Source organism: Canis lupus, chromosome 10, assembly GCF_011100685.1.
Source record: "Canis lupus familiaris isolate Mischka breed German Shepherd chromosome 10, alternate assembly UU_Cfam_GSD_1.0, whole genome shotgun sequence".
NCBI lineage: Eukaryota > Metazoa > Chordata > Mammalia > Carnivora > Canidae > Canis > Canis lupus.
In genome coordinates, this window is record NC_049231.1 from 50,139,299 (window position 1) to 50,158,142 (window position 18,844).

Consider the following 18,844-nt stretch of genomic DNA (forward strand, 5'->3'; position numbering starts at 1 on the left):
TTTTTTTTTTTGAGTCTCTTTTCTCTGTGTTGGTCAGATTGGGTAACATAGATTGTTCTATCTTCTGGTCCACTGGTTCTTTCTTCTATACCCTCCACTCTGCTGTTGAGGTTTTGTTGTTGTTGTTTTTAAGATTTTATTTATTTCTTCATGAGAAACACACAGAGAGAGGCAAAGACATAGGCAGAGGGAGAAGCCGGCTCCCTGCAGGCAGCCTAATGCGGGACTCGATCCCAGCACCCTGGGATCATGCCCTGAGCCAAAGGAAGACCCAGGTGCCCCGCTGTTGAGCTTTTTTATTTTAGTTATTATATTTTTTAATTCCCAATTCCATTTGGCTACCCTTTACATCTTCTATATCCTTGCTAAGACTTGTTTTTTTTTTCCATTGGTTTCATGTTCCTAATTGTTCATTTAAGTATTATTTTTTTTAAAGTTCTTAAATTTTTATTTATTTACTTGAGAGGGAAAGGGCAAGAGCATGATTATGAGCAGGGGGAGGGAGAGGGACAAGCAGATTCCCTGCTGAGCAAGATGTGGGGCTCAATCCCAAGACCCTGGGATCATACCTGAGCTGAAGGCAGTTGCTTAAGCAACTTAGCCACCCAGGGCCCCTCGTTTAAGTACTTTATCATGGCTGCTTTAAAACCCTCGTCAGGGCACCTGGGTGGCTCACTCCCGTTAGATATCTGCCTTCAGCTTGGGTCATGATCCTGGGGTCCTGGGATAAAGCCCCACATTGGGTTCCCTGCTCAGTGGAGAGTCTGCTTGTCCCTCTCCCTCTCCTCACTTGTGCTCTCTTGCTCATTCTCTCAAATAAATAAAATTGTTAAAAAAAATAAACTAGCTTCAGATAATTCTAACACCTGCTTTGAGTGCTGACATCTTTTCTCCTTCGGTTTGAGATCTTCCTGGCTATGTTGGTATGATGAGTGATTTTTTGATCGACACCTGGACTTTTTTGTGTGATATAATGAGACTGGATTTTATTTTTTATTTTTTTAATTTTTTAATTTTTTATTTATGATAGTCACAGAGAGAGAGAGAGAGGTAGAGACACAGGCAGAGGGAGAAGCAGGCTCCATGCACCGGGAGCCTGACGTGGGATTCGATCCCGGGTCTCCAGGATCGCGCCCTGGGCCAAAGGCAGGCACTAAACCGCTGCGCCACCCAGGGATCCCGAGACTGGATTTTATTTAAATCTCTTTTAGGGATGCCTGGGTGGCTCAGCGGTTGAGTGTCTGCCTTCGGCTCAGGTCCTGATCCTGGGATCTGGGATCAAGTCCCACATAGGGTTCCTTGTGGGGAGCCTGCTTCTCCCTGTCTGTGTTTCTGCACCCCCCCCCCCCCCGTGTCTCTCGTGAATAAATAAAATCTTAAAAAAATATTTTTTAAAAAATCTCTTTTAACTGGTTTTCCATGACACCACTGTGGCAGGGGAAAGGCAGGCGCTGTATCCTTCCTGACAAGTGAAGGGAGAAGTCTACTCCCCACTCAGCCTCCATCAATACCCCAGGCCAGCAGCTCCTCCTTACTGCTGGGTGGAGTTGGGAGTTGGGATTCCCCATGAGGTCTCCACTGACACTATGGTAGAGGTGGTAGTGTTATCACTGGGTTGTGAAGGTCCTGACCCTTCACCAGGTCTCCTCCCTCAGCAGGAAGGGGGTGGGGTCTCACAACAGCTGGTTGGAGATGGCACTCCAGGTCCAGGTTCCCCATGTGTTCTGCACTTACCCTGTGGGCAGGGGAGGGTCCTTCTTACTGTCCCGGAGTGGGAGGAATGAAAGTCCCAGCTCCCTACTTGGTCTCCTCTGGCATCACTTCAAATACAGGAAGGAGGACAACTCTTCATTACAGCCTGGCAAGGATGGAAGCCCAGGCTCCCCACTCAGCCTTTGCTGGCAGGGCCACAGTTTTCCCCGCAGTGTTTGTCTGGAATAGAGTAGTTATTGTCTGAAGGTTTGCTGTCTTATTAGATTGCCCTTTTCTTCATTCCCTGGCTAGAGGGAGCAGGTTTTTCTTGGGGCTTTTTTGTGTTCCTTTTGGAATTTCTAGTTTGCCAGCTTCCTTAGCTCCAAGTCTGGGATATATTTGGCCAAAAAACAGAACAAAAACCACAAAATGGAACTCACCACCATATGGAACTCACCTCTCCCAAAAGGAGAGGTCCTGGGTTTTGTTTTTAATATCCATAAGTTCAGACATCATGTTTATAGTTTCTGCTACTAATTCCCTAGTTGAAATGTTAGTTCTTTGGTTGGGTCCTTGACAAAATGGATTTCCTCTGAGGTAGAAATGTGATTTAGCTCTTGTTTTTACTGAGGATGCTGTGTAAGAATCTTTCCATGTCCTCAGATGATAACACCTTCAGGAGAAGTCTGGAATATGACAAAAAAGGCTTTTTTTTTTCTCCTCTCTAGAAGGAAGTGGAATCCAGAATCTAGATTAGAGAGGTTATATGGCAAAGATAAAATGAACACTCAGTGAATGAATCAACAAATGAACAAATGCAGGACTAGCCAAAAACTAAAACTCTGTCTCATTGCTCTGTGCTTAGGGAAACTTGTCGGGTTATGCTACGGGTCCAGCTAAAGGAAATGGGTTCTTCATATACAATAGAGATGAAATATTCATTAGTACCACTCTTCTGGATAGCAATTTAGCCACACTTACTAAGGCTTAAGATGATTCAAACCTCAGTAATTCAATTTCCTCAAGAAGTGAGAGCATAGAAAAGACTTTATGCCCACACAGATATCACAATGTAACTATAACACCACATAGTAGAACATCCTAACTTGTTCCATAGTTTCTCAGTAAATAAGATTGACACCCAATCTACCCATTCAATGGAATAACCTAAACAGAGATCTTTCGACTCCTGCCCCTGAGGAGTCATCAAGTCCCTTTACAGCTCCTCCTGCCCCACAGCAATGAAGGGACTAAGACTCTCCAGCCAGACTGAGGAATGGGTGACTCCGTGTTAGGCACTTACTAGATGCTTTCTACATTTTCTCTCATTTTGTTAATCCTCTTATCCTCTCAGTAGGTTTTATTGTAGTTTGCTTTGTTATTGTTGTTGTTTTATATGAGAAACAAAATTTTAAGTTCATGGCTGAGAAGTAGCAGGCCTAGGATTCTGATTTGGGTCTGCCCAAGTCCAAAGCTTATGCTCATATAAGGCTGCCTCTCTTGGGTAGATTTATCTTCATTTTAGAGATACGGAAACTGAAGTACAGAGATGTTCCTTGTACATTCTGAAAAATCCTTGAGGTGAGCTATGAGAAGGCCACGGTATTTTTGTGTAGGAGATAGGAGGTCAAGGGGGGTATGCAAGGAATGTCTCTGTGTCCCTAAAAATCACAAGCTCCTCCCACTAGGGACATTTGCTAAACAGGCCCACAATGCTAGCATGAAATAATTACAATGAGATGCCAGCTGTGGAGGAGGAAGGTGTCCGTCTTGTCTATTTAATGGGGTGATTCTACCTTCTGAGGATCCGCTTCTCTCCCTCTCCAGATCTCAGTCCCTCCCCAGCAGCCAACAGTATGAGGCTCTTCCAACTGTGGGCCATTCATTAGATCCATCCAGAGGGGCAGCTCTGGATGAAGAAGAGCCAGCACAAGATCCAATGATCTGGTGGCGGGTGCAGGGGAGACTGAAGGCAATGGTTAACTTCCTTCATTCCCATTATTCCTCCTTCTTTCCCTCTTTCCTTCCTTCTTTCCTTTTCAAATAGTAGAACAAAATGTTATTCCCAAAACACCAGGGGAGACTGTGCTTTTTGTTTGGGCCTGGGAGGCTTCCAAAAATGCTACCTAATTAAACTCTCTGGCAAAGGAAAAACAGTCACCAGACTCCAAGAGAAAACACTGTATTTTCCTAAGCTAGACAAGGCTATCATAATCTGAACGTGGCCAGGAAAGAAAGGTCCAAAAAAGTGATTTCATTCAGAAGAAGAAATGCAGAAAAAGAGGAAAGTGACTGATTACTGGGAACCTACCCCTGCCCAAAGGAACAGGGCATAGCCAGGGAGAGTCATAGGACCTGTGGTGAAGTAGGTATATGTAAACATCTGTGTTAAATAAGCAAAACCTTCATGTGGGAGGAAAAGACCCCTACATGGACAAAATCAACTGCTCTTTATTTTGTTTCATCAGTTTTATTGGTCATATATCCATGATTCATTATATAAATCTTTCAAAATAACTAGATATTACAAGAATAGTTTACAATTCAGCTCTCATTGCACAAATACTTGATACAGGAAAACATTTTTACAAATACGTATGTTTTCTTATAAGAATACTTTTTTTAAAGATTTTATTTATTTATTCATGAGAGACAGAGAGAGAGAGAGAGAGAGAGGCAGAGACACAGGCAGAGGGAGAAGCAGGCCCCACGCAGGGAGCCTGATGTGGAACTCGATTCCGGGATTCCAAGATCACACCCTGGGCCGAAGGCAGGTGCTAAACCGCTGAGCCACCCAGGGATCCCCTTATAAGAATACTTTAATAAAGAAAATAAGTCTGTATACATCTTACAGCAAATTCTATGCAGTTTTTTCCCCATTCAACCCTCGTTTTGGGTTTTCCATCCCAGCACATCCATCCCATTCAATAAATCAAATTATAATTTGCTGTTGTTTCTCATTTTCAACCATTATTGAAATTCATTCTGTTAAAGAGTTTTTAGGTTTCTTTTTCTCATCTTTCCTGATTGGAAAGAATTCACATAATTAAGCTAGAAGAGGTAATTTAAACACCATTCCTTCTAATGTAGTTGGCGGCAGTTGGTGCCTGGTGATCTCACTCCTCACTTACACAAGTCCAGGTAAGTAGTTTTACCCCACCACTGCACCAAGCAGAAGGGATATAGTCCTTGCATTCCTAATAGTTTCTAAACTGCAAAAACAAACCCCAGAAATAAGGGTTAAATACAAATATTAAGAAAGCTAAAACATTTGCTAATGATTAGAATAAAGACACTTTTAAATTCAAGGTCTCTTCTAAGTTGAAGAAAACCTAAAAGAAAGGATGTGGCAGTAGTTCTATAAAATACTGAAAAGCGAAAAAATGTCAATCACTTAGGTCAATGGTGTGTTATTTCCAAAGTGCCATAAGAGATGGAATTTTAGACTCTACGGCTAGCTGAACTCAGGATCTGGCATTCTTCTTATGCAGTGGCTTTGAGTAGCCTAATAGTCCCCTGCTCGGGGGCACGTCACCATTCAGGCTGCAGGGGAACTTTTCAGAATACTGAGCACGTTTACCCGAAAAGACAGGATCCACCAGGGGAAACATTTGGCATTTATGCTATTCACTGTTACTGAAGTGTGTCCACTCGGCAAAGCTTGTCTTACTTTTCAGGTAGCATGAATGAAAACCAAGAGACTAGCAGTATTCTACAGCCAAGTTCCTGAGTACTACGCTCTAATTATCCAATATTTTAAAAGGATTCTTTAATCAAGCCCTTGTCCAGTAAGAGATTTAACAGTACTTTGGGACTGCAATATGTCCCATTTCTATTTCTCTTGATTTCTTTCTCACCCCAGTGTAATAAACTGCTACAGGTTTTTACCAAAATACGGTAGCAGTAATTGGAAAGGAGTTTTTCTGGGTTTTTTTGCTTTGTTTTTTTGTTTGTTTGTTTTGTTGTTTTTTTGTTTTTTTTGGAAAGGAGTTATTTTGAATTACCAAAAGTATTCAATCACATTATAACGGGTCACATTTGCATATAACTAATGGCCAAACAATGTCTACTGCAGTGATTTTGCAAATTCAGCATAGTCAATGTATCCATCATTGTTCTTGTCATCGTCTCTCAGAACACCATCTATTAAGTTAATCAGTTCAGCTTCACTCACTGGTGGGGCCTGTTTCCCTTCCTACAAAATACAAAGCAGACAATGATGAGTCACACATTTTACCAGAAGTGCTTAGTTAATGTCCAAAATGTCCGTGCTTATATGTCCACAAGCTCCTTTGGTGTAGTACATAGCTACTTCTAAGAATCCACAAATCACCTATCAGATAGTCAATTCACAACAACTCAAGTTAAAAAGAAAGATGCAATCAAAGTAGGCCCTTGCTTATTAGTTTTAAAAGTTGCTTTTCATTCTTTTCTAATTACAAATGTAACATATGTTCACTGCAGAAAGGTAGGTCTGGCTCACACAGAATGATGAGGTTCCTAATTCCCACAAACCCACAAAGTGGTCTTAGAGAAAAGCTCACAACCCAGGCTCTCCAGAGGGTCAGCTCTGGACGCAATGTGCCCTTGTAAAGCGCAAGCAGTCTGTACCAGACAGCATCTTGGGGTCAGAACAAGAGGAAAGAGCTGCCTGCCGACCAGAGGAAGTGGATATAATCTTGGAGGTGAGGGTACCCTCTTGGGGGTGAAGGTGCCCTGCTCCAGAAGCAGATAGAGTGGAGCTGGCTGTGCTGAGTGCTAACACTGTCCATCTAGGCTGATTCTTCCTATGGCACCTCTCCCACGTGCACCCTTTGCTCTCCTACCGCCACCACCAGCCTCGCCTGCCAGGACTGCTGAATCACAATTTCTCCCCCTGATGCAAGTCTTCCCATGCCCATCACTCTGCCTCCCACAGCAAATGATCTTCCCGTGATAGTGCCTATTCTCCTGCACAAAGCCATCGGTACTCCCTGCCACCTTCAAAGCAAACCCACACCTGCTCTTCCGGCAGACAACGGGAGCACACACATCGTCAGCTCTGCCCCTCTTCCTCTCTATGGACTGCAGTGTGGCAGAGCAGGACAGACACTAGACCAGGAGATGCACCATCTCGACTTCAGTGCCCTCACCAGTAACATGGGGGTAACATATGCACCTGCCCTGGCTACTCACAGGCTGTGGCAAAGATCAATCAAGCTTTCTAACCCACTTGAAAGTGCTCTGGAAACCGTCTCATATGGAGCACGTATAATATCACACGAACCCTCAATTTCTGCTGAGTCCCTCGATTCCTTGGTCCCTTGGTTCGCCACTCTTCTCAAAAAAACTTCTCCCCCCCCAAAAAAAAAACAAACAAAACTTCTCCCCTGCTCTGAATTTCAATGTGATCTGTCCTTTAGGTGCTGGTTCTCAGACTCCAGTGCATGGCAGAAATGCCTATAGCACTTGTCAGAGAAACAAGGCCCTGGGGGAATTCAGCCTCAGAGGTCACCCTTTGTGAGAAGGGGCTACGAATAGGAAGTGGCGAGCAGAAAAAGAAGATGCAAGGACAGCACAGTCATCAAGGCTAGGGACTGAATGGCCAGGGCCGGGTTAGGGGGTGGGGTGCAGGAAGAAGGCTTTCCAAGACTATCCACTAAGCCACAGCTGACCTACCTCCTTATGGACATGAGTGATGGCTGTGGAGAGTTCTAGGCCGTCAAGCAAATTATTGCCATCATAATCATGCATTTTGAAATAATGGAGCTGCAGTTCTTGTGGGGACATCTCTGCTTCTGGTTTGTTGATGACACCTTCTAGATGCTCCATGATATGCCTAAAAACCAATAGTTAGACTCAGACCTTTCAGCAGCAACCCCGGGATCATCCCCAAACCTTAAGGACTGAAAAATTCAAGATCGGAAAGTTCACCCATCCCAGAAAAACAAACAAGAGAGACAGAGCACACTCAAGGATGATAGATACAGGCAAGGCCATAAAAGGGGCAGGGAAAGAATCAAACAGTTCACCTGTTAAGCTGGCAAGACTATGGGTGTTCTTCCCTCTCCATTATTAGAATGCTGTTCTAACACTTTCAGGGGCTAACAACTAAAATAAGTTTTTTTGAACCAATTTTAAGATAATAAATAATGTGTGAGGCTAACTGGCCCACGACAAAAGTTGCAACAAATAATTCATGTTTAAATGGGCCAATAAGAAAAGAAAACTGTCTGGTCAGTCAAGAAACTTCAGTTCTATCCTGCCACTACTACTGGTGTATACGTGTGTGAGAACATGTGCGTACACATACACACACGAGTATGAATGTGCGTGTGGTGGGGGTTTGTCTGTATGTCTGCTTGTGGTGAAAGAGAGAGACAAAATGAATTCAGGCAAGTCATTTATCCCATCTAGGCCTCAAGATCCTCCGTCTATGAAATGATGGAAAAAAGACTGCCTGATTTACAGGTGGCTCTAAGGGGTAAGCATCATCCTTGAAAAATGTCAAGGAGTTGTAGAAATAGAAGGGAGAGCACATGGAGGGAGCCATTACAGCTGGCCATAGGCTGCAGCTGCAGGGGGAGGCCCTGGGCCCCCAGCCCTGGCTGGATACGTACTCTTGGTCGTGCACTGTATTCTTATCCAGGCCCACGCTGCCGGGATGGGAGAAGCTGGCCCCAGGTTCCTCGGCCCCAGCCCCTGGAGCACGGAAGGCCCAGAGCAGGCCACACAGGAAGGGGGTTCTGAGCAGCCACAGGGATCTCATGGTCGCCGGTACCTGGGAGGTGGGGAACATAGAAGGTACACGTGAAAACACCAAAGCTAAGGTTCTTTCAAAATGTGACGACACAGTGTGCTCCTGGGGAAGGATCTGTAAAAGGAACAAGACTGGGGAACAGATTGTCCAACTGGGCCCTCCAAGTCCCCATCAGTTGAATCAAGGGGGTTGGGAAGGCTCCACATTTTCTGAAGTTCCTTCAAAGTGCCAAGTAACTCAATGAGAGCTTAAAGGGACGTGAAGAGTATTCCTGCCTACAAGAAGCTTACAGTCTGGTAAAATACTTCCTATGGAAAGAACTAATAAGGCAGAAAGTGAAGTGTCCTAAAGAAAAATAAAACTGAAAGTTCAGAAGAAGAAATTTCCTGTGGGTGAGGGTCAGGGAAGGCTGACAGACCTGGGACACTTCAGTTGGGCCTGGACAGACAAACACGCACTGGATGTGTGGGGACTGAAGGACTAAGGCAATGGTGTGAGCACAGAATCAGGTCAGATGAGTGGGAAAGAAACTCCAAGCGGCTTAGTTGAGGGGGGAGCCTAGAGGCCATGAAGCCGGCAGAACAGAGGAAAACAGGACACAGAGACTGACCAGCCATTTTGGGATACGGCTTTGCACACCAGGCCAAGGAGGCTGTAGTTGCTGGAGGATGAATAGACGCCACTGCGCATTTGTGCATGGTGCAGGAGACCAGAGCTTAGTTTCAGAATGGCTCATCCAGCAGCACACTGGGAGCAAGGTATTTAGGGGAGCAAGACCAGAGGCAGGAATGTGATAGTTGAGGAAAGCAAAGAAGCGGGTCACATCAAGGCCTACAGTTGGGGACAGAGAAAACCACATTAACCCTGCCTTGTCCGCCTCCCAGGACGGTGACAGAGACAGGTAAACTAACCGCTGTGAAAGAGCAATGGAAAGAAGAATTACAGAGACATTAGGATGCCATCAAGTACTCCCGGAGTTTGGCTAGACCTGGAACTGTGGCCAACCAGGCATAGTCAGCTCCCCTGCCAGCTCCTGAGGGCAGGAGTACTTTGTTCCCAGAATTCCTCACCAAGGCGCAGGCAGGCCTCTATTAACTGTTAGACTAAAATTCCCAGTCCTTTCGGAGGCTTATAGACCAACCTCAAAAAGGAAGATGAAGGACCACCAAGAGTCCTCCACACCAACACCAAGTCTACACATCCACCTTCCAAAAGGCAGTGGCAGATTCTGTGGGTAACAAGGGCCAGTGATTTCTAACGGGCCAACTAGAGCCATCCCCCCAAACCGACAGCAGGAAAGAGAAAGCTCCAGGTGCTGCTCATTCCCTCGCACCCACCACCCACAGAGCTCACTCCAAAGTGGCTGCTACCTCCAAGCCCTGCACCAGGGACTGAGAAGTAGCTGTGCTATAATCCATCACCATCCCAAAGGGTGAGACTCTGGGAGAATGCCATTCCTACAATCGTCAGGAATATTTCCCAAACCCCTTTTACCTATCAGCAGTATCCACTCCCACAGTCCTCTCCCTAAAGAAATGACCATCACTGGGAAGAAACTTCCAGGGTGCCAAAAAGCAGCATCTAATCTTACCACTGTATAGGGACATCATAATGCAATGTCATACTTAACAATAAGAGATCTTTAATACGCATTTAATAAAGAGCAGACTGCACAAGACTGTAAAGAATAATTTTGTATTCCATACACAGAACAATGACTAAAAACTGTTAAAGATTATCTTTTGAATTATGAGGTGTGATTCTGATTTTTCTTTTTTACTTTTCTATGAATTCTAAAGTTTCTACTAAAAACATGTTTTTTTTCTTTACAAATATGTATTTTAATGTATCCCATCATTTTGTTCCAATAGGTATGGATGGAATTTTTTAAAGGGGGGGCTTTCATTTAATTCCTATCTCTGGAAAATAATTCAGGAACAGAAACTACATTCCCAGTTTTACCAAATAAAAGTGTACAGAACGTGACAAGGCCACTGCCATTGTACCCGGTACCCGAAAACAAGGTCTCAAGTTACTCCCAGCAAGTGACTGCCAGGCCAGAGTAGCGCAGCTTGGTCTTAGTATGCACCTTTACAGTTCTGGGGTAGGAGAGACCAGAGAGGGAAGCCACTTTCTCCCAAGCATCCTAGACTCATGCACAGTATACATCTCTTTCTCCAGCAACCCCTCTTCAATTCTGAGTCTGCTGGGGATCCCTGGGTGGCTCAGCAGTTTAGCCCCTGCCTTTAGCCCAGGGCGTGATCCTGAAGCCCCAGGATTGAGTCCCACATCAGGCTCCCTGCATGGAGCCTGCTTCTCCCTCTGCCTGTGTCTCTGCCTCTGTCTCTGTCTCTCCCTGTGTCTCTTGAGAAAAAATAAATAATAAAATCTTAAAAAAAACATTCCGAGTCTGGTTTAGGCGTTCTTCCCATATGCTCCCCAGTACCTCCCTTCAGAAGAGTCCTGCCTGACAACTGCTGTGAATGCATCCTTGAGAACTGCCTGATTACTTGTCAGTGCTCCCTGTTGGACTGTGCTCTACGAGGGCAGGGACTGAATCCACATTCCTAGCATCAGGCACAGTGCCTGGCACAGGGGCTGGCAGTTCTCAGCCCATGGGGCAATAGTTCTTAGAGGCTAAAGGGGGATTTCCACCTTCACAGATATGCTGCCAAGTTTTGATGTCAATGTAACTGAGCATAAAACCTTTTTTTGAAGATCTGACAGTTGAGTGATCAATGAACCATTTCCTATAACTATGTGGTTGGAAGCTTAATATATCAAATTGAGTATATGGAGGAGGGATAGGCTCTATTTAAATGGCACCAAAAAGCAACCAAGTGATAATTAATACAGTAACTAGGAGTCCACATTATCCCTTCTTCAAGGAAAGCAGAATAAAGGCCAAGTACCACTGGTTTGGAACATGATTCATCTCGGTCTACTGTAGCAGGTTTCTAACAGAATACAACAAAAGCCCAATCTACAAACACAGAGGAGCAACAAATTAACGGGTCACATTCAAAAAGAAATATAAGCGGGATCCCTGGGTGGCGCAGCGGTTTAGCGCCTGTCTTTGGCCCAGGGCGCGATCCTGGAGACCCGGGATCGAATCCCATGTCGGGCTCCTGGTGCATGGAGCCTGCTTCTCCCTCTGCCTGTGTCTCTGCCTCTCTCTCTCTCTCTCTGTGACTATCATAAATAAATAAAAATTTTAAAAAATACTTAAAAAAATAAAAATAAAAAAAAAACAAAAAGAAATATAAGCAACTCCCCTTTGCCTGAAGAACATGATGTATCACCCATGCTTCAATGACTTAGTTCAAGGCCATGAGCAAACAGCCTGGTAGATAAGCCCCAGCAGTTCCCAAGTTCATCGCCTTCTTTGGGAAATTGTGAAGGCCAGACTGGAAAAAAAAAAAAATCTAAAGGAGAGACTTTTGAAGGTGACTTCAGAACCCAACCCATGCTTTGAGACATCCTTCACAAGGAGAAGCCTCAGTCCCAGGAGTTTGGTGCCTGATGATGCTCAGAGGTTGGTGTTTTGCAGTGCCTGGAGTGTGACGGGGCTCCCCTCGCTGATGCAGCAGCCTCTTCCAGGCCCAGAGCCTTTGCTCCCACCGTTCCATTCATCCAGCCTCCCTTTCACTTCCAGGTCCCATTCACAGGCATCTCGGGATTGTTCCAGCCACACCAATCATTCTCTCCTCCAGCCTCAGTATGCAGCCTCTCACGACGTACTGTTCTCTTTCCCTCCCTCTGTGAAGGCCAGGAGCCTATCTTATCTGTCTCTCCCTGACTCTACCAATCATAAAGTACAAAGCTGACCCAAGAATGGCACACCTTCAAGTCTGATTCAGGGCAGTGGGTTTTGGCACCTAGATATGTTTCCCTATCACAGACCTGGCCTAAGTTGGAAAAATAACTTTTCTTTGGAGCTCTCCCACTAGGGCTGGCCTGGCCAGCTTGGCCCACCCTCTCCTCTCATTGTGTCACTGGCCCTATCGGCATGTAAGAGTTTGGAGCCAGCCTTCCTCCCATAAAGACTGCAGCAGCTGTTAGCAGCTTTTCTCTCATGCTGGGGCCCTCAGTCAATTCAAACTCAAAGCAGCCACACTCACCAATATCCAGACATCCTGCACCCAAAGTCAGTGCCAAAGAAAAACTCCCAACACTACTTCCCATTTACCACTGCTATGGTCCTGGACTGAAGGCAAGAATAGAACCAGGTTCCTGGGCCAAAGAAATTGCTACATGGGCTTGGGGTTGAGAATTGGTTCTGAAAAGCAGGGTATTTTTAATAACTTGATCTACAGGTTTGTTCGGGGAGCCCACAGAGCACCAGGCTTCATTTATGCATTCAACCAACACACTTTTTACTAACAGCTTGGTGCCACACAAGGCGCTGAGGACAGAACTGTGATTCAGATGGGCTCCCCTCACACTGATCACAGCCTGGTGGAAAAGAGAGACCAGTAAACAGACACCCATGGAGTACCGCAGGTACGCCGACACACACCTGGAGTAACACAGGAAGGACAAGAAGGATCTTTTTCAAAGTACACAGTACTTCAGGTAGAACGAAAATAATGTAACCAACACCTAAGCCTGTAAGAAACTCGGTCCAGTCCAGGAACTCAAAAAAGGCTCAATAAGGTTGAAGACACAGTAGAGGCAGATGGAAGGATATGATTATCTCCTCTGAATAACTCTGCAGACCTGCAGGGAACGGACACCTTGTATCCTAGGATAAGCAGGAAGAACACCTGGTCCACTTGATAAGGGGGGGTGGGGGTGGGGGGAGGTTGCTTGGCCAGAGGACCTGATCCATGGAAGCAGGGTGGGGAAGAGAACTGAGGCAAAAAGAGCGAAAAGAGGGCAGCCCGGGGGATCCCTGGGTGGCGCAGCGGTTTAGCGCCTGCCTTTGGCCCAGGGCGCGATCCTGGAGACCCGGGATCGAATCCCACGTCGGGCTCCCGGTGCATGGAGCCTGCTTCTCCCTCTGCCTATGTCTCTCTCCTCTCTCTCTCTCTGTGACTATCATAAATAAATTTAAAAAAATTAAAAAAAAAAAAAAAAAAAAAGAGGGCAGCCCGGGTGGCTCAGCGGTTTGGCGCTGCCTTCGGCCCGGGGCCTGATCCTGGAGACCTGGGTTCGAGTCCCGCGTCGGGCTCCCCGCGTGTAGCCTGCTTCTCCCTCTGCCTGTGTCTGCGTCTCTCTCTCTCCCTCTCTGTGTCTATCATGAATAAATAAACAAAATCTTAAAAATAAAAAATAAAACCATCACTGTGGCTTTGCAGTACGCAGCAAACTGCAGAGGATCAAGAGGCGCAGGGGACCAGCCGGGAGGCTGCCTGCGGGAGCTCAGACGGTGGACTGACCTCGCTCGGCGGAGGGACGGTCGGGCGATCGCGGCGACGCTCAGGGGCGACGTGGGAGTCGCCAGGGGCGCCGCTGGGCGGGGGGAGGGCGCTCAGGTCTCTGGGCTGCGCAGCGGAGCCTGCGGCTGTCGTGCCCGCGAAGGGCGCGCGGGAGAGGGGCGCTTCCCCGCCTTCCCCCGGGACCTGTGTGCTGTCCCGGCCGGCGGGAGGCCGGGGCACCCGAGGCAGGCGGAGCGCGCCGCCCCCGGGCCCCCGGGCCCCCGGGCCCCCGGGCAGGTGCTCCAGGAGGGCAGAGCCCCGCCCCGGCTGCAGAGCCCCCGCCGGCCAGTCCCAGCACAGGGGGCTCTGCTCCCGGCGGCCGACCCCCACCCCGACCCGGGCCCGAGAGAGGGGCGCCGGCATCCCGCCCCGCAGCGGGCCCCACCGACCTCCTTCCCCAGGCTCGGGTCGCGAGCCTCAGACGCCGAAGCCCGGCCTCCGCTGCGCCCGGGGTTCCAGGCAGGTCTCCAGACGCGAAGCCTTCCGGCGTGAGCCTCGCCAGCCCCCGTCGGCGGACCGCGGCCCCCCGGCCCCGCCCCCGGCCCCGCCCCCGCCCCGCCGTGCGCACGCGCACCCCCTCTGCCCGCCCGTCGGCGCCGCGGAGCCCCGCCCCCGCCCCCGCCCCGCCCGGCGCCCGGCCGCGGACCGCTCGCGAGGGTCCACGTGTCGCGGGCTCGAGTCCAGCGGAGGCCGTTCCTCTGCCTGCCCTCCCCGGCCACAGGCGGCTCGGGCTGGCGGGCCCCCGGCGCCTCCAGGGTTGCTGGGAACGCGGTCCTGCGTGGGGCCCGGATGGCTAACGCGGATGGTCGGAGGCTGCGGCCGGCGCGCAGTGGGCCCCCACCTGGACAGGTTCCTCGGTGCCCCCGACTGCAGGTTGGGACGAAACATCATGGGAGCCCGAATTACTCCGCTGATGAGCCGCCTCGGAGATGCTGGGACTCCACGGCCTCTACCTCCAGCCCCTGCTTGCTGTATTCCACCAGCCGCATCATCGGTAACCTTTACGTCCTATTTATTATACGAGGCCCGCCAAGATTTTAGGGGCAGCCCCGTTCAAACACCACCTTCCTTGTGCAGTTCGCGGCATCACCTGCTCTTAGTAGAAGACAAAGCACTGCAAAACCACAACAGACGCACAGACAAAAGAAACCATAAACCCCGCATAATCCTCCTCTTCCAACTACCCCCCCCCCCCCCCCACGACTTGTTGTTCCGTGAATATCTACTGGCCAGATGGGTAAAGGAATGTGAGACTGTCATTTTTTTTTAAAGATTTTATTTATTTATTCATGAGAGACACAGAGAGAGAGAGAGAGAGAGAGAGAGGCAGAGACACGGGCAGAGGGAGAAGCAGGCTCCATGCAGGGAGCCCGACGTGGGACTCGATCCCGGGTCTCCAGGATCACATCCCGGGCTGCAGGCGGTGCTAAACCGCTGAGCCACCAGGCTGCCCCGAGACTGTCTTTTTTTTTTTTTTTTAAATCTCCTCTTCCCACTTCTTTTCCTAAAGATACAAAATCATTTTTTCGTGAGTCTGGATCCAGAAAGGGAGAGACTGGGAGAGAAAGAAAGGTTAAGTAAGTGGATGAACCCAGAACCCTCCCTGCATTCTGCGTTATTTAGCAGATCAGGGCCTTGAAAGTTGGCCAAGGTAACCGCCATTGGCAGTGCCTCATTCTTTCTCCCATCTTCATCTGAGAATGAAATGTCAACCCTCCGCCCAGAGAAAAATCCCAGGATCCCAAAGTCCCTGAAGAAACTTTTAATTCAAGGCCCCCTTCTTCTTTCCTTACTCTGAAGTTGGACCTAGCTCGTTCTTCAGCCCTGCATCTGCCATCCATCCATTCTTTCATTTGCTCATTTATTTATTGATCCGGTAACATTTCTTGAGTACTTCCTATGTCCTAGACTGCTCTAGCAGCTACTGGATACACAAGACATGGCCCTGTGCTCTGATTCTGTTTGCCAATACTCCCGCTTTTTCTGTGGATCTTACCCTCTATCTCTCTCTCGAGTTACAATTGCTTTCTATAGATGATTCCCATCATCATTGAAGCTTGTTCTCTGGTTTCTTCGCCACCAAGCTACTGCAACTGCTATCTCCATGCAAATCCAGTGGCCCCTTCTGTTTTTGCTTGCCCTCTCAGTACTATTCAACAGTCAACCACTCCCACTTTGAAACACTTTCTTCTCTTGTTTTCTGACATCATGCCCTCTCAGTCCTCCTACCTCACTGGCTATTCTTTCTTGGGTTCTTTTCACTGGTTTATCTTCTGCTCAACCTATAAATATCAAAGTGCCCAGGGTTCAATCCTGAGTCCCCTTCTCTATCTACCCACTCTTCTCATGTGATTTCATCTAGTCCTGTGGATTTAGGTACCATTTATGAGCAGGTGACTCCCAAATTTTCTCTAACAATGACCTTCTCCTGTAATTCCTAATGCTAAAAAAAAAAAAAAAAAAAACACACACACAAAAAAAAACTGCATACTTGACATCTTTACGTGAATGCCTAATTGGCATCTCAAAACCTGCCTACCCCCAAGTTAATTTTCATCCCCAAACATGTACGTCTCTGTTTTGTCCACGTTAGTGAATATCATTGCCATCCATTCTGTTGTTCAAGCCAAAATTCCAGGAGCTACTCTTATTTTTTTTTAATTTTTTTTATTTATTTATGATAGTCACAGAGAGAGAGAGAGAGAGGCAGAGACACAGGCAGAGGGAGAAGCAGGCTCCATGCACCGGGAGCCCGACGTAGGATTCAATCCCGGGTCTCCAGGATCGCGCCCTGGGCCAAAGGCAGGTGCCAAACCACTGCACCACCCAGGGATCCCCAGGAGCTACTCTTATTTCACCCCCAGCTCTACTGAAGTATAATTGATATCCATGAAACCATCACCTGCCACCTGACTTACAGGGAGAGCTTCCTAACTGACTTCCCTGCACACCTTCTTGTCCCCATTCTAGCCCATGAATGAGAACACACATTAATTTAAGCCATTTATAGTGAATGTCCTGTAACTTGTACCGTTCCTCACAGGTAAGTAATTTGGTGTCACTAGTAAGACACTAAAAACAGACATTAAAATGTGGAATAAGCTACTGAATATTAAGGTAACCAGAGTTGAAGACTTTCTATTCCAAATTGGAAAGCTAGTGACCAACTTGTTAAACCATAGTGAAACTGTCAAACTGCTGTCACTTGCTGTGCCAACCAACGCTGTATTGTAGGAGCGATCTTAAGAACAAGACAAAACATTATCAGTGTTGGCTTTTCTCCCCCCTTTAGTAGCTTTCAGTAAAGTTCTTTAAGAGAGTGACAAATCTAGATTAGAAGTATCTGATTTGAAGGCAGAGATTAAAATAAGGCTTTGGTAAGAGAGGAATACCTTACTGGCAGCTTACAACCTAAATTGGTCACATCCCACAACTTGGAGCCTCACTGGTTTGAAACAAATACTTTTCTTTGTATAGCCAAGGTGAAGCCAGCACAACTGGAGAGGCAGCTTTATCAGGAGATAAGACTGAGGCCAAGGTAGCAAAAATGGGCTTGAGGTGGCATCTCTCCCTGCAGCTGTTGTATTGAATTGCCTCAACTGTAAGTGAGCACATACAAAAGCAGTCCCTCAAAGACTTAAATACTCTAATACTTGGTTTGCTTGTTTTGCAAAAATAAACACTTGTAGTCACAAGAAACTAATAAAAGAGAACAGAGGTGAGAATAAGGCCTTAATTTATTTCTTTTGGTATTGTTTTGATTTTTTTTAAACAAGAAAAACATTACCTATTCAGAAAAAAAAAATTATATCTTTAATTTAGAAAACCATTTAAAGACTCCCTATATAAGGGATTACTTATCCATGGAATTGACCAGAAGCCTAACAAATGACTGAGGGAATCATTTTTGTCCTTAAAATCAAGCCTGGTCAACACTGTTCTGTTACTGTTTAACCCTTAGGGCAATCCCTGGATTCCTGAATTCCCTCCAACAGGGAGTAGGATGCAAACACTGTGCATTCCACACAACCAGGGGACAGAAGACATGAGGGGCCACCAGGTTCCCCAATAAAAAACTTAATGCACTGCCATGGAAGAGATCCCTTGCTATAGCTTTCTAGCAGGAATGGATATGTTTTACTGAAGGGAGTATATTATGCTTTCCATTCTTCTTCTTCCTTTTTTTTTTTTTTTTCCCTAAAAGGAAGCTTTCATTGTTTCTTCACATTGTGCACTGGAAGTGTTTTTATACTTTTTATTGTTGTAGAGTGTAGAGGAAAGACACTCCTATTTTCTTTTACTCAGAAACACAATACCTCTGATTCCAGGTATGTGGATTTTCCCCCCACACCAAGCAATTCTCTGCAACACCAGCTGAGTGTACTACAATGCAATTCAATTCTGACACTAAGTGGGGTTGGTGCAGACCCCACAGTTTAAAGGCTCAGTCCCATAAGACTGCCCCCCCCACTTCAGATGACAATCACAATAGTAGGTCCACAGGTTACCTACAACTACTGTCCAATTTGGCTATAAATTGGAGGTTTCTTTTTTTTTTTTTAATTTTTATTTATTTATGATAGTCACACAGAGAGAGAGAGAGAGGCAGAGACACAGGCAGAGGGAGAAGCAGGCTCCGTGCACCGGGAGCCCGACGTGGGATTCGATCCTAGGTCTCTAGGATCGCGCCCTGGGCCAAAGGCAGGCGCCAAACCGCTGCGCCACCCAGGGATCCCAAATTGGAGGTTTCTAAAACTCCCTCCTTGGACTTGATCATTTGCTAGAATAGCTTCTAAAACTCAGGGAAATGCTTACTTATGCTTCCCAGTTTATTATATCTTAAAAGATACAAGTGAATAGCCAGATTTGGAAATAAAGAGTCTGGAAGGGTCCCAAGTGTAGGAGCTCCTGTCCCTGCCAAGTTTGGGTGCACCATCCTCCCAAAACATTGTCATATTCACCAACCCAGAGGCTCTCCAAAATCTGTACTATT

At 46.9% G+C, this 18,844-nt stretch overlaps 2 protein-coding genes across 6 annotated transcripts in view; one reads left to right on the forward strand and one right to left on the reverse strand.

The window, feature by feature from the left end:
• Positions 1-4,142: 4,142 nt before the first annotated feature.
• On the reverse strand, positions 4,143-14,386 carry MCFD2 (multiple coagulation factor deficiency 2, ER cargo receptor complex subunit). Of its 2 annotated transcripts, none has more exons than XM_038551225.1 (4): positions 14,241-14,386; positions 8,292-8,452; positions 7,351-7,510; positions 4,143-5,887 (listed from the first exon to the last, which is right to left on the reverse strand). In XM_038551225.1, the coding sequence occupies exons 2-4, from the start codon at positions 8,438-8,440 to the stop codon at positions 5,759-5,761; spliced, it is 438 nt and encodes a 145-aa protein (XP_038407153.1). In that variant the 5' UTR covers positions 8,441-8,452; positions 14,241-14,386; the 3' UTR covers positions 4,143-5,758. The 2 variants fall into 2 exon arrangements, with proteins under 2 accessions (XP_038407153.1, XP_038407154.1); XM_038551226.1 differs by lacking the exon at positions 14,241-14,386 and adding an exon at positions 13,813-14,113.
• A 163-nt stretch (positions 14,387-14,549) lies between these two features.
• The window catches only part of TTC7A (tetratricopeptide repeat domain 7A), a 144,891-nt gene continuing 140,596 nt past the window's right edge, over positions 14,550-18,844 (forward strand). For all 4 annotated transcript variants that reach the window (XM_038551218.1, XM_038551220.1, XM_038551223.1 and 1 more), the window contains exon 1: positions 14,550-14,845. In XM_038551218.1, coding sequence (XP_038407146.1) covers positions 14,641-14,845 — 205 coding nt within the window. In that variant the 5' untranslated portion in view covers positions 14,550-14,640. The remainder of the gene's footprint in view (positions 14,846-18,844) is intronic.